Genomic DNA, 15152 nt, shown 5'->3' on the forward strand with positions numbered 1-15152 from the left:
CAATAAGAAAGGTGTGGAGGTGGGATTTGAGGGTTGCATGAAGAATTCACTTCAGGTTTTCGTCAATTTTATCAGTGAAGTATGTTGCAAATTCTTCCGCTGATAAGCAAGATGATGGAGGAGGAAGAAGGGGAAGAAGAACGGAGTGGGAGGTGCTGAACAAGTGCTTTGGATTGTGGAAATGGGCAGATATTAGGGAAGAAAACTAGAACTGTTTTGCCACAGAGAGTGCATTTCTGAAGTTGTTCAAGGCTATTTTATATGAGCTGAAATCCTCACTTGCGTTACTTTTCCTCCAATGCCATTCAGCTACTCTAGAGCACCTTTTCAATTGTTTAGTGGCTTTGGTCTTCCAGGGTTGGCGAATGACACGGTGAGGGCGGACATTGGTAAGAGCTGTGAAGTTATCCATGACTTTTGTGATGGAGCTGTTGTAGTGTGCAGCAGCTGAGTCTGGGTCAGTGAAGGATTGTGTTAGAAGAGGTGCCAGGGCATCAGACAGATTGCGAGAGTTTGGGAGCGTGCTTGTGCCAGGGTGGTAGGAAAAGAGGAGGATAGAGAAGTTTAGTAGGTTATGGTCAGAGAGTGGGAGTGGATCATTCGTAATGTCAGTGACAGAACAGATACAAGCGAATACGAGGTTGAGCGTATGGCCATCAGTGTGAGTTGAGGTAGAGGACCACTGAGACAAGCTGTAGGAGGAAGTGAGTGACAGAAGTTTGTTGGAGACAGTGTTATTGGTGTCAATAGGTATGTTAAAATCACCCAAGATATGATGGTAGGGATTTCAGAGGACAGGAACTGGTGAAGCCAGGCAGAGAAATGATCTAAGTAAACAGAAGCAGGGCCTGGAGGTCGGTAAATAACTGTGATTTGGAGGTTAGAAGTAGAGTATAGTCAGACTACATGGACTTCAAAGGATGGCAGGGAGAGAGAAGGAATAGGAGTGAGAGGCTTTAAGGAGCATTTATCTGAGAAGGAGAATGCCCACACCACCACCACCATGTTTATTCCCGCTTCTAGTAGTGTGGCTAAAGTGGAAGCCCCCATAGGAGAGGGTGGCAGGTGAGACTGTGTCAGAAGAGGTCACCCAAGTTTCAGTGATCCCAAAGAATGTGAAGGAGTTGGAAGTGAAAAGACCGTGGATGAAGGGCAGTTTGTTGCAGACTGAGCTGGAATTCCAGAGTGCCGCCGAGATAGGAGGCGGAGTAGGAGGAAGGAGTGGGAGATTAATAAGGTTACAGCAAGAGGGAGAATATTTTTCCTAGGAGAAAACTCAGGTGAAAAAGTGAAGTGCATATGGGCCTGTGTGTCCTAAATAAACTAAATGGAATGTTTCCTTCATTGATTAAATGGAAACGGCTATCACTCTCCCTGTGACCCTTACCGTAAAATAATTAAATTGTATATTGATTATTAAACGGCCTTTACTTCACGGGTGACCCTCGTATGTATGTATGAATTAATGAATGTGTTTCTGCTTTTAGGGGATACTTTACTGGCTTGTTACATGATAAGTTAAACATGTACATTTCCATGCTTGCATATAACTGTGCTCTGTTCGTTTTTTTCTTTTTCTTTCTGAAAGTGAAAGAAAACATTCAGGTATGCAAATGACAATGTCTCTCTGGTTAGGACCTAGTTGGACAATAAGCATAACCCTTACTGTTACCTAATTACAGCCAACAGAGTAACCAAGCAGCTTGGGGTGACCCAAACCATTAGGAATGTATAAGGGGATAAACTTTTGCCTGGCAGAGAACAGCTTCTGAGTGCAGGAAAGACTGTGTCATTCAGCAGAGACAATAAAACATTAAACCTACTTCTTTAGCTTATAAACAGAAAATAAAACTGTGAGATTTAAAAAAAAAAAAAGTTTTTTTTTTTTAAGAGTAGGAGGAAAGATGCACATGTTTATCTAATCAGCCTATCCATATATATATATATATAATATATATATATATATATATATATATATATATATATATATATATATATATATATATATATATATACATACATATTTTTATATATTTTTATATATATATATTTTTATATATACATATATACATATATAATTTGCTTTTTTGTGTTTGTTTCCTACTTAGCACTGCAAATGTTGATGAAATAAGATCTCACGTTACACATCTGCTAAACAAGCACTCTGTGGTGTTTGGTGATTATACATGGACAGAGTTTGATGGTGCTTTTCTAGTGAAGAATGTAAATTCTGTGGCCATCGTGGATACAGAATTAAAGGTTAAAGCTAGACAGGTAAGACACATTTATAAATCTGCTTTTGTTTTTAAATATTAACATATTTCAATTAGCAACTAGATGGTCAGGTAATTCTTACTATAAATAGTAAACAGTGGTAATAGACGTATATGAATGAGATGAACAGGAACATTCTCGTCGTCTTTAACAGGTATACGTCCATACACTCATTCAGGCCGTGCATATCACAACTAAAGCTGGGGGAGGGTGGTGGCTGGGAGTGCGGAAATGTGTAAAATATGCTTAGAATAGGGTAAAAATAAATAGTGTCTATGCAGTCTGTTAGTGCATATAATTTGCGATGAAAAGTCAATTAACCCATTTTTTTATCTATGTACACAGATTCTTACCAAGTACCTGCATTCTCAACCCCTGTGCTAGGCTGTTGTGATGAACAGTAAGAGTCGAAGCCTGGGTACAAAATCGCATGCTTACCTAAGCCTCTGGATGCTATAGAGGCTTCCCACAACATCCTCTTGCTGGTCCCCTGTTGCTGAGCGCGAACCCACCAAAGATTACTGACAAGAGCTTCATCATCACGCCGGCCGCTGTGCGTCATCGTGGCGGCCGGCGTGACAGTACTGCGCATGCGCGATTAAACCGCTCATGCGCAGTACTGTCACGCCGTGATGACGCGCAGCGGCCGGCGTGATGATGAAGAGCGTCACCGTTAAGGAAGTGGGAACCCGACACCCGGTGCGGGTGTCGCCGGTGCGGTATGCGTCAGAGGGAGCTGGAGAGGAGCCAGGATGATGCCGGGGGACCTCCCGACCTACGGTGGGCTGGAGAAAGCCCCAGGTAAATACCAATTTTGTTTATTTTTAGAGCTCAGGGTCCCTTAAATCGTTTATGCACGATCGGCTCCATGCTACAGAGCAGACGTGCCTGTACTTGCGCGGCTGTAGTATGTTCACACTTGTGCCAGAAGAGTAGCAGGCCCCCGATCAGCAGGCGGGTTTTTGGCAGTGATGGAGGACAGAGTGGGATCCAAAGGCTTTGCTCTCCTTAGTTAAGTATGTGTTTCTGAACCCGAGCTTCGGATCTCTTATTGAATCCCTTTGTAAAGTCTAATTATATTACATCCACAGCTTTTTTTAACCTCTCTGGTGGTTCATTTCTTTCTGGATTTCTGGGTCTAAAAGCGGTACATTTTTTTCAAGGATTTTAGGCCTCCAATTCTTAAGTCATAACTCACCAAAATGTGTCAGAATAAAGGTCTTGTAGACTTCCCAAGTATAATAAAAGACTGGAACTCAAAATTGTTGAAAGAAATACATTTCTGAATAAACTGAAAAAATTGTGAAACTGTACAAACAAGGCACTAGATTATTATACACTATGTACATACAGTGTTTACCTAATACACCTCCCGCATGTGGTATATTTTAAAACGGAACGGCACAGAGGGTGACTTTACATTCAGGGCAGTAGAATTGGAATTAGAATTTTTCCCTTTGCCATCAGTCTTGCTGCAGCACATATCACATATCCTGGTTGGTGCAAATTCTTTTGAAGTGGGTGGAATGTAGTCCATAAAGTGACGGCTAGTGAGGCACTTCGGATATACAATATAGGATGCACGGTGCCTCAGCATCTGCTGAGGTGTGACATTTCATGCAAATGCATTCACAAATTTTCCAGATAAAGTCTGCATGTGTTACCGGCCTGTCACTGCGCTGTTTGTATAGAATATAGGCGTTCCACAAGCTTTGTTCCAGGAGATGAACAAATATTTTTTTTTTTTTTTTTTGTGTGTGCTTACTGCCAGATAAAAAATCATTGCATGGTCGACTACCCATTGTGCTATTGTAGTCCACCACGACCTGAGGCTTTTCAATGACGTTACCTCCTCTTGTTCTGGTGGTGACAGTCGAGGTGTCATGAACCGTGCTGAGGAGACATACATCTTTTTTGTCATGCCAGCAGAGAGCTAGCATTTTCCCCTTCTGCCAATGTCAGGCTTGTCTGGCTACCTGCTACAGGTCAGACTGTATGCTCATATCACTGACCTATAACCCAGCCTTAACACCTGCCTAAACTCCTGCCTAGTAACAAACTACAAAACCATGCAGGTAGATGTAGCATACAACCTGGCAAATAGCAATCACCAAACACAGCAAGGTAATATAAACACAGTATACTTGAATAGTCACCTGAGGCCTATGAGCTGAGGCAATCCAGACGAAAGTGTAATCACAATACAGATGCATAGTCAATCAGGCTGGGATCAGGGACAGGCAGCGTTCGCAAAGTCCTTTAACAATCCAAGGTTTGCAACAGGTAGTCCAATAGAGATGTGTGGTCAGGTACAAGCCGGGTCAATAACAGGTGATCAGAAGAGACGTAGTCAGGTGCAAGCTGGGTCAGCAACAGGTAATCCAATCTGCAAGAAGCTTTATCGAGAGACACAGACAGAAGTCCGCAGCAAGACAAACACTTGGTGTGAGCGCAATCTCAGCTACAAGCCCAGCATAGGCTATCACGTGCGAAGACTGAGGGCGCTCACCTTTCTTTTATACAAGAACTAACCAATCAAAAGTAACGGAATCCAAAACAACCAATCATTCTGTGGAGTGTCAGCAAGTCAGCTGACATGCCGGTATGCATGCTGCTACTGTTTACAGCGGTGGAGCGCGTACTGAGAACGGATCCGCCGTTTAGCCAATTGAGAAGGAGCGCCATGCGCTCCACTGACATCAGAGCCTCGCCGAGACCCAAAGGCTTGCGCCTCAGCGTGCGTCTCTGCGGTGCGCCGCCATATGCAGCGAGGTTTTACAGCCAAGTAACAATGTTCCCAGTTTTCAGTTTTTGTTTGGAGAAAGTTGTTGGCATTTCCCACCTGTTAGGCCTAACGGTGCTGTAGGCTTAAAGGGAACCTTAACTGAACGGGGGGTAAAGAGTTTTACTTACCTGGGGCTATTACCAGCCCCCTGCAGCAGTCCTGTGCCCTCGGCGCCGCTCTGGAATCCTCTGGTCCCCTGCTGTCACTTAGTTTCGTTTTTGACGACTCACCAGTCGCCGGCCACCATGCGTATTATTGGACGCATTCACCAATGCAATTAGCGCTATTGCGGACCGCAACGTGTACAAAAATACGCGTTGCCGCATATCTACGCGTGCGGAATGCGGCAACGCGTATTTTTGTACGCGTTGCGGTCCGCAATAGCGCTAATTGCATTGGTGAATGCGTCCAATAATACGCATGGCGGCCGGCGACTGGTAAGTCGTCAAAAACGAAACTAAGTGACAGCGGGGGACCAGAGGATTCCAGAGCGGCGCCGAGGGCACAGGACTGCTGCAGGGGGCTGGTAATAGCCCCAGGTAAGTGAAACGCTTTACCCCCCGTTCAGTTAAGGTTCCCTCTAAGTCTTATTTCTGATGAGAAGTTCAAAAAGTTCAGGGGAACTGTAAAAGTTATCCGTGGTCACACAGTAGCCCTTGTTTAGCAAAGGCTCAATCAAGACAGCACAGAGGATGTTGCCACTTTTTAGTTTCTGAAAGTAGGGTTGAATTGAGTCCCTTTGCCGTTATGGAGAATGGTGCTTCAGATGTAACCGGTTGCTGACTCGCAGATCATGTAGGATTTCACTCCAAAGCGGGCGCTCTTGGATGCGATTTACTGAATCCAACTCCGCCTCCTCTTGTAGGCCATCAGGCTTTCATCAACACTTATGTCCCTCTGTGGTACATAAGTCTTTCTGAAGTTTTCAACAACCAGCTGATACACTACAATTTTTTTTGAGCTTTAGTGCATGGTGGGTGGACTCATCGAAAGTGTAATTGTCTGAAAAATGCAAAAAATTTCATTATGAGTCCGAAACTTTATTCAGACATTACCGTGCCAAAGAAAGGGGCAGCAATTATTACAGGGCCCCTATTGGCCGGACCGCTCAGTGCCTTCCAATGTAATTCAACCCACAGACGGTCCAACCTCTTGGACGCAGTCGATGAGCTGAAACAGCTGGAATGTGGCCGCAGACAGGCTAGAAGGGAGCTTGCGAGTAACACAAACTACACATTATTTCTGGGTACAAAGCTGCCACCACCTCTTAAAGGACAAAGGACCTAATATCACTGATTCTAAGACCTGCAAATAAAACTGTTAAAAAACACTAATCTGGCTATACGGACATTAGTAGCGGCTCTTCAGAAAGCTAGGATTCATTCTGTGTGGCTGAATAGTAGCTGAGAAATAAGTGACTTTAGAAGTCTTTTATTTATAAATGCAATATAAATAATTAATATATGCAGAAAATCATTAAAGGGAAGGTCCAAGCAAAAAAAAAAAAAAAAATGAGTTTCACTTACCTGGGGCTTATACCAGCCCCATGCAGCCATCCTGTGCCCTCGTAGTCACTCACTGCTGCTCCAGCTTTCTGACCTCAGAGGTCAGGGCCGAATTGCGTACATTTTTACACATTCCCGCTAGTGCAGGAACATTAACACATACATTTTTACGCGTTAGTGGTGCAACGCGTAAATTTTTGTTCCTGCACTAGCTGGAATGCGTAAAAATGTATGCAATGTGGCCCTGACCTCCGAGGTCAGAAAGCTGCCAGCGGGGGATTGGAGAAGCAGTGAGTGACTACGAGGACACAGGATGGCTACATGGGGCTGGTAGAAGCCCCAGGTAAGTGAAACTCATATTTTTTTTTATTTTTTTTTGCTTGGACCTTCCCTTTAAAAATAGATTAAAGAGAACAGTAACCAAGTGTAAAATAAAAAGGAAAGGAAATAAACGAATACTTAAGTTCAGATGAAATATGTCCCTTTGTGGAAGCAAGTTAAAGTCCTTTGTTCCAGATTGAAAGAAACAGGGAAACCAGCGTCAAGGTCCTCCAGCTGGTTCCGGTCACATGGAAAATGGGAGAACTCCTCCTCCCTGCATTAAGCTTGGTTTTATTGAAGCTAGTTTTGGTGTGGGACCAAGCATGCCCCCTCCGGGCTACAAACCAATCACAGTCCATCTCAGAGAGAGATTTTAGGTTTAAACGGTAGAACACTGTAATTCAAAATCGATAAATGCCATATTTGTGCTGATGACAGATTTATACACAGTGGATTCGGAGAATCACACAGAGACCAAGAATCGCTAGTCTAGCCCAATTATTTGCACCAAAATTGATATCTCGGTTTGGAAAGAGCTATGAACTTCCACAATATCTTAAAACGTGCGCAATTTCATCTGCGCTTGAATGGATCATTACCGTAGAGATAGTCAGTGGCATTCTGCTACAATCTTACCAAAAATGACTGGATGTATTCCAATATGTGCTGCCCACACTAGGGAGTCATGCAGTGGCCGGTGCCAAGATGTCTGCAAGACTGTAGTTTCTGAATAGGTCCCCCTGCTGTGGGTTTCCTGACTTATCCCTTTGTAGGAGGCTGTGTGTGTGTGTGTGTGCGTGCGTGCGTGCGTGTAATGGTCTTTCCCAGGTAACTGTATCAAGGTTACCGTATTTTCGGACCTTAAGACGCACCTAGGTTTAGAGGACAAAAACCAGGGAGGGAAAAAAAAAAAACGAAACCTGGTGTGTCCATGGTTCAGGGGCATCTTGTAGATCTTCTCCCCTCCTCAATTAATATGTCCCCCTTGTACCTCTTGTGTCCCCTTTGTGACCTCCACTTTCCTGTGTCCTCTTAAATGCTCCCCTATTCTCTTTGGTGCCCTCTGTGTTCTCTAAAGTGCCCCCTGGGTTTTCTAAAGTGTCCTTGTGTGCTCTTAGGTGCCCCTGTGTCATTTAAAGTGTCCCCCTGTGTGCTGTTAGGTTCCTATGTGTCATTTAAAGTACCCCTCTTTGAGTTGTTAGGTGCCCCTGTGTCATTTAAAGTGTCCCCTGTGTGCAATTAGGTGACCCCTGATTTTTTTTTTTGATGCCCCCTGTACTGGTCTGTCCATCCCCCTTTTACTCCTGTCTTCTTCTTTCCCCATCTCTCTAAAGGCATCCATGGAGAGTGTGCAGGATCGTAATGCCCCCCCCCCCCCTTCGTGTCCCCGCAACTGCCCCGCCCTTCTAGGCTTGTCTGCCCCGCCTCCTCTGCCCCGTCCTCTTCTATGTGAGTCTCTGTACCTGGGGAGTGTGCAGGATCGTAATGTACCCCCTTCGTATCCCAGCGGCTGTCCGTTTTTATAAGCTTGTCTGCCCCGCCTCCTCTGCCCCGACCTCTTCTTTGCCCGTGGGGAGAGTAGTCTGTGGCTTACCAATGCACGCCACCACAGTGCAGAGATATCGAGCGGTAATCATCGAAAGTCTATCTCCCTTCACTTCCGCATTGATGACGAAGAGGATGGGGCAGAGGAGGCGGGGTAGTTCCGGGGACATGAAGGGGGGGCATAACGATCCTGCACACTCCCCACGGACACCTTACAGAGACGGGGAAATAAGAGGACAGCTGCAGGGACATGGGCACTGATGTAATTCCTAGTGGGGGACACCTGGCACCAGGCAGCATTCGGACCATAAGACGCAGGCACTTTTTACCCCCATGTTTGGGGGAGAAAAAGTGCATCTTATGGTCCAAAAAATACGGTAATTACCCTGTCTGAGTTGTTACAGATACATGTGAAAAGCTCTACCTGGGTTAAACAACTTGAATAGCCAGGGTTCAAAGGAAGACCCCAAGCCATCTGCACTCTGCTATACCTACACATTCAATCTGGATTGTATCGGTAATCACAATCTGTGCAGAAAACCGATTGCATTTTTCACAGCTCTTCCGTGACAGCAATGATTTTATTTGTAGACCAATACCATTTGTGCACCACCCCCAGCAGAATAATTGGACCAAAAAAAAAAAAGCCACATGTCCTCCATAGTGATTGGCTCCCATGTTCTGCTCCTCGAAAAGGGCCCTTGTGGAGCAGCCAGTTGTTGTGTGGTATAACGGTTTGTCTCCACCACAATTTTTTTAATGACAGCATCATTGAAAAAGAGCTGCAAGTAGGCCAGGGGGTTGTGTTCACAGTCTATATTCAGGCTAGGATCCCCAGTAAAAGGGAAACGTGGGGGCGGTGGTGGGGTCTGATTAGTGTCAACAGGGCACCAAATGCGCACATCAATAACCTTGGTGGTGATGGAGTCCGTGCCCCTCTCGCTACCTGAGTCAGATGACAGATCTCCAGGTCCGTCACTGTCACTCGAGTCTGCCAGTGACTGCAGATCGGGATCGTTGTCCTCAAACTCCAGCGCTTCCGGTGTGAGACACCTTCTTGAGGCTGACGTCATAGCAGATGACAGGCAGGCAGAGGTCTGGGCAGGTGGCAGGCAGAGAGTAGTCAAAATCCAGGCAGAGGTTGGTACAACCGGCAGGCAGAGAGAGTATTCGAAATCCTGGCAAAAGTCGGTACAGCCAGCAGGCTGAGAGTAGTCAAAATCCAGGCAAAAATTGGCAACAATTAGGCAGAAAATAGTCAAATTTCAGGGAAAAATCAGTGCAGGCAGCAAGCAGAAAATAGTCAAAATCCATGCAAAAATTGGTAACGGGTAGTCAGAGTAATAAGCAGATAAGCAGATCACACTTTGCTCAGAAGCAGCTAAGCACCAATTGGCTACATTGCATTGGATACAAATGCATTTATCCCCTTGCAACATTTGTATCCAATACAATGCATAAATTGGGCCAGTCACATTAAAACAATTAAATTTTTTAAAACAATTACATTTTCCGCACCGTACGCTCCCAAGATGTCATTCTGAACTGCTGCTCTGATTGGCCGACGGGATCCCAGGAAAAAGAGCGAAGGAGAAGGGGATCCTGGTGGCCGCGGTAGGAAGCCTGGAGTCCCACTGGCCAGCGCTCATCGCGTGCGGGACCCAGGAAAGCAAAGAAAACCAGGTATTTAGCTGCCCCGAGCTGAGCTCAGGATTACCGCTCCTACCTCATTTTTCCTACCCCGAAGCTTGGGATTACCACCAGGGAGGTTAATATCCATGTTGGCGTCCACTACCTCCAAAAATGTAAGCATGCTAGTCCAACAAGACCTAATGATGCTGAGAAATTAGATTATTCTTCTATGTAGTTTTGTATTGCATCCCTTATGAAACCTTATCCCATTCCAGTGCCCACCACCAGAGTTTGTGCCCTTATCCCCTGTAGTTTATTCCAGCTTTCTCATTTCCTTGTAGCGGATTCCTGCTTTTCACTGTCCCCACTGTAGTGTATCTTAAAGCGTACCTGAAGTGATGCGACATTGGGGTGTATTCGCAAAACTTTTCTGTTAAAGTATCTCTCCTTACTTATTAACTCACAATTTATATATCCTTAAATGGCTTAGCTCGTGATTCATATTTCCTTACCTGACTTAACTCATGGTTTTCTCTCCTTTCTTGACATAGCTGATGATTTATTGACTCCTCCCCATCTGTTTATCTCACAAATTATCTCTCCTTAAAGTTAAACAGAACTTGAGATGGGGAATGCTACATAAAATATACATACCTGGGGCTTCCTCCAGCACCCTCTGGCCTTATCCCTCTCACGGCGTTCTCCTTTCACCCTCCGTGAGACCGCAATTGACCCCGGAAAGTCCAACGGTCTGGGGCCAACTGTGCGAGCTGGGCCACATGGTTTTACTTGAGAAAAGCTTAGGGGGTCATTACTTAACTTTCTTTTTCGCTAAAGAAATCAGAATGTGGATTATAAACCGTAGCTGTGGCAGGTTAATTTTTAAGATTGCATCAGACTGTTAAGCTGAAAATAAAAAATGCAACTATTTTCTATGTTACTAATATTTTATTTATCATTGGTAGTACACAGATGATTAATTATTGAGAGAACGCAATTGCAGTCGGTTTGCTGCACCGATTGCCGTTGACGTGCCAGATCGGAATCTTATGTTGTGGATACCAGGGAGTCAAGCCTGGGGGTCTCTGTTGTCTTCATAGGTGTTAGCAGAGTTCTTTTTATGAGAGCCAAGTATGCTCTCTGATAATAATCTGAGGAATATTAATCTGTTATCCACCTAAATATGACATTTATCGTTTGAGTTGCAATGTTTTACCTTTTAAGCTCAAAATTCCCCTAGGAGGAGGTGGGCTGTCATTGGTGGGTAATTCAGAGGGGGCAGGCGTTGCCACACCCCCAAACCAGCTTCATCAAAAGCACATTGCGAGCAGGCGGACCTCAGTCCTCCAAATCCCATCTTCACAAAAGCATGCTGCTGCTAGCCAGAGGACCATGTGGTTAGCGGCCATCTTGTCTGAGCTTTGCTCCTGAACTGAAACAAAGGAACTTTACGAGTTTTCCCAGAAAGGACATATTTCCACAAGCTAAGTATTTTCTCCCTTTTCATTTTTTTACTGTGCTACTAATGTCTCTATAATTGTTGATTTTAATGATTTTCTGTATATATTAATTATTTATATTGCATTTTAATACATGACGCTAACATCATTTATTTGTTCGGCAACACATAACTGAACCATGGCTTCTGAAGAGTTGCTACTATTGTTGAAAGCTAGATAAAATAGAGTGTGGTTAACCATTTTCTATTTGCAGGTCTAGAGTCAGCCAGTCAGTGGGTCCCTCTGTTCCATGGTAGCAGAGGTGGTGGCAGTTATACCCTGATATAGTGTGTAATTTGTATTACCGTAACTCACAAGCTCCCATATAGTCGGTCTGCTGCCAACATCCCAGCGGTTTCTGCGCACCGATTGCGACCACAGATTGCATGGTCTGTGTGCTGAAACCGATTGGAAGGCATTGTGCGGTCCGGGCACTAGGGGGCTTGTGACAATTATCTCATAAGTTTATTTTCATTTTAGATTTGCATTAACTTTCTAGTGTCTGAAGTATATTATGGTGTTTCAGTGTCTTTTTTGTAGTGTATCCAAGCATCCCAGTGTCCTCTGTAGTACATCTCAGTTTTCCAGTGTACTGTGCTTTGGCTTTGCAGTTTCCTCTGTAGTGTATCCTAGCTTTTTAGTGCGTCTCAGTGTTCCCTGCAGTGTTTTTAGGCTTTCCAGTGCTCCCTTTAGTATATCCTAGCTTTGCAATGTCAACTGTAATTTATCCCATCTTTCCAATGTCCTCTGTAGTTTGTCCTAGCTTCTCTATGTCATCTGTGGCATATCCTGCTTTCCACTGTCCTCTGTAGTGTATCCCAGCTTTCCACTGTTTCTAGTAGTGTATCCAAGGATTCCAGTTTCCTATGTTATGTATCCCATTATCCTCTGTAGTGTATTCCATTGTCCTCTGTAGTGTATTCTAGCATTACTGTATCCTTGTCTTGTATTCCAGCTTTCCAATGTCATCTAAACAATATTCTTGGCGGTGAGGGGAAGCTCCAAAAAGATTAGAAACTGTTCAGTTTTGAAGCAGTCAATTTAACCACTTCACATACCTGGGTTTTTACCACATACATTCCTGACAATTTTGACAGTTTGTTGCTATTAAAACAGCAATAACATTTTCATTACTTACCTGATCCAAGCGATATATATTTCCCAGGACGTCTATCAGGACAGCACCCCTCCTTGAGACTTGTTTCCCCTCCCATTATAGACAGGGAGCTAAAAGAGATACAAATTTGCATACTGAGCAGGCAGCCAGTATAAGTACGCAATATCCACAGAAGTACAGCAGATAACCAGAAAATGGGGTTTTCCGGAGGGGTATCTATTTGCCAGAAAAGACAATGCAAAATGTGACAGGTTCTGCTCTCTTTACTCTCAGGACAGGCCTCAGGTAGTGGATTCCTTTTCAATGAACTGGGGATCTCGACTGTTATACGGGTTTCTTTCCGTATCCCTGTTGCCAGGAGTACTGAACAGGATTCTGCAAGATCATACTCGAGTAATCTTTTTTTGCATCTTATGGCCAAAAAGACTTTGGTTCATGTTGTTACAGACTTAAGCAGATAGTGTTTCCGTATCGTCCAGATTTACAGTTACAGGGTCCAGCATTACATCCGAATCTCAATCGACTTCATCTTTCAGAGTGGAACCTGAGTGGAGGCTTGTAAAAGCAAAAGGGTTTTCAGACAGACTTCCTGAGAAACTAATACAAAGTAGGAAGAAAGTTACTAGGGAAATATTAATCCCTTCTGTCTCCCCCTCCCAAAATACAAACAGTTTAAAAAAAACGTGTAGGCACCTCTGAGGTGCCAAGCGTATTTTGGACTCCGTGCTGTGTATCACTCCAGTTGTTTATTGCCTGAGGAAGCGGGATTTTGCCCGTGAAACGCGTTGCAACTTGTCTTTGGAGTATATAAATAAATTATTTATTACTTGAATCGACAGTACCTGTGTCTGTTTTGGGTTGGCTGGTCCACCACCGCATCCCGAACGTTTTAAACATTTTAGTGACTTTTATCCTACTGGTGCCTCTGTACAGCTCTACACATCAAGAATCCACCCTTGGTGGAAGGGTGGTACACCCTCTTTTTTTCCTCTATCCACAGAGAGCAACGTCTTAATCTTGAGTGGGGACAGGCTTGGTCTCCCCACCTGCCTTTTCAGTGGTTGCCTTGGAGGTAACCCTGGTTTGTAAGTACAATACTTACGTTTCATCATTATCATTCACACTCCTCCAATACAAGCTACACTATATTGGGCTCTCGGTTTTTACCTTTTATAGTTTAAAAAAACAAACAGAAATAGTTTACTTAGGTACTCTCAATACTCTTATGTTAGCAAATAAGGGCTTTTGATTAATGACCAGATAAAAAAAAACACAAGACAGAAAAAAGAGATGCCTTTATTTCCAAATTATATATTGTCGCCATACATTGTACTAGAGACACAATTTAAATGTTGTGATAGCCGGGGCAAACCTACAAATAAAATGTGTGGGTTTTATTCATATTCGCATTGCTTATTTTAAAACTATATGGGACGGAATTAGAGAAATAGGGTATTTTTTGATTTTTTTTTCTTATATCCCTATAAAATGTATAGAAAATAAAGTAATTGCTGACAAGTATCACCTCCAAAAAGCCTAATTTATGGTTAAAAAAAAACAAGATATAGATCATTTACGTATGATCAGTAGTGATAAAGTTATTTTCCCGACTCCAGATGGCAGTCAGATAAATCCCTGCATCAACTCTCCTGATAATTACCTAATAATTATAGCCGTGGATACCCTTCAATGCAAGGAAAGCATCCAAGCCCTCTTTAAATGCAGAAATGCATGGACAGCATGCTTCACATGCGCAGTACGGAGCCGCTTATCTTCAGGAGCACTCAGGCTCCTGAAAACTTCTGAATCCTTGAGCAGCGGCAGAGAGCAGTTTTCGACCGATTAGAGACTGCTAGTGGGGGATACATCGCTGGAACACGGGGACTGTGAGCAGAACGGGAAGGCTCTATAGGACCCAGAGCCTTCCTTCTCCTTAGCAGAGGTCGGGATTACCGCTCTGAGCTGCGGTTTTCCACCCCGATCCTAGCTCGGGGTTACCGTCAAGGAGGTTAATTTTCGCTTCAGATTCCTTTTAAGGCTAATTGGCACAGCCTTGTCAGGTTTTTCGCCTTCCCCTGGATCAACTGGGATATGTGTGGGTTCAGGATGGTGTTTTTTTTTTCTGGTTGAACTTGATGGACGGATGTTTATTTTCAACCAAACTATGTAACTGCCCCCACATGCTTATTATAATCAGTGATTGCCACCGGTTTTTGTGTCTCTCGTCTATCAGACATTACTGACATGGTAGCCTGTAAATTGTGGTCATCATCACAACATCTCTCTTGTACTTGACTACCTGCGGACCGAGCGAGTGGGAATCTACGTCGGGCAGGGGGCGCTGCGGTCCTGACAGGACGTAAACTCTACGTCCCATTGACCGCGCGCCCCTGCCCGTCTCCGCCGCTCGGTCCGCTCTGCCCCCGCCGCTCGTTGCTGCCCTGCCGCCTCTATGACGGCAGAGCACTGTGAGC

The 15152-nt window shown here is 44.3% G+C and overlaps 1 protein-coding gene across 8 annotated transcripts in view; it reads left to right on the plus strand.

Annotated features, from left to right (window-relative positions):
• Positions 1–15152, plus strand: part of TRIP13 (thyroid hormone receptor interactor 13) — a 303085-nt gene that overhangs the window by 52078 nt on the left and 235855 nt on the right. For all 8 annotated transcript variants that reach the window (XM_068236476.1, XM_068236479.1, XM_068236480.1 and 5 more), the window contains one exon: positions 2109–2274. In XM_068236476.1, the coding sequence (XP_068092577.1) occupies positions 2109–2274 (166 nt within the window). The remainder of the gene's footprint in view (positions 1–2108; positions 2275–15152) is intronic.

This window comes from Hyperolius riggenbachi, chromosome 5 (assembly GCF_040937935.1).
Source record: "Hyperolius riggenbachi isolate aHypRig1 chromosome 5, aHypRig1.pri, whole genome shotgun sequence".
NCBI lineage: Eukaryota > Metazoa > Chordata > Amphibia > Anura > Hyperoliidae > Hyperolius > Hyperolius riggenbachi.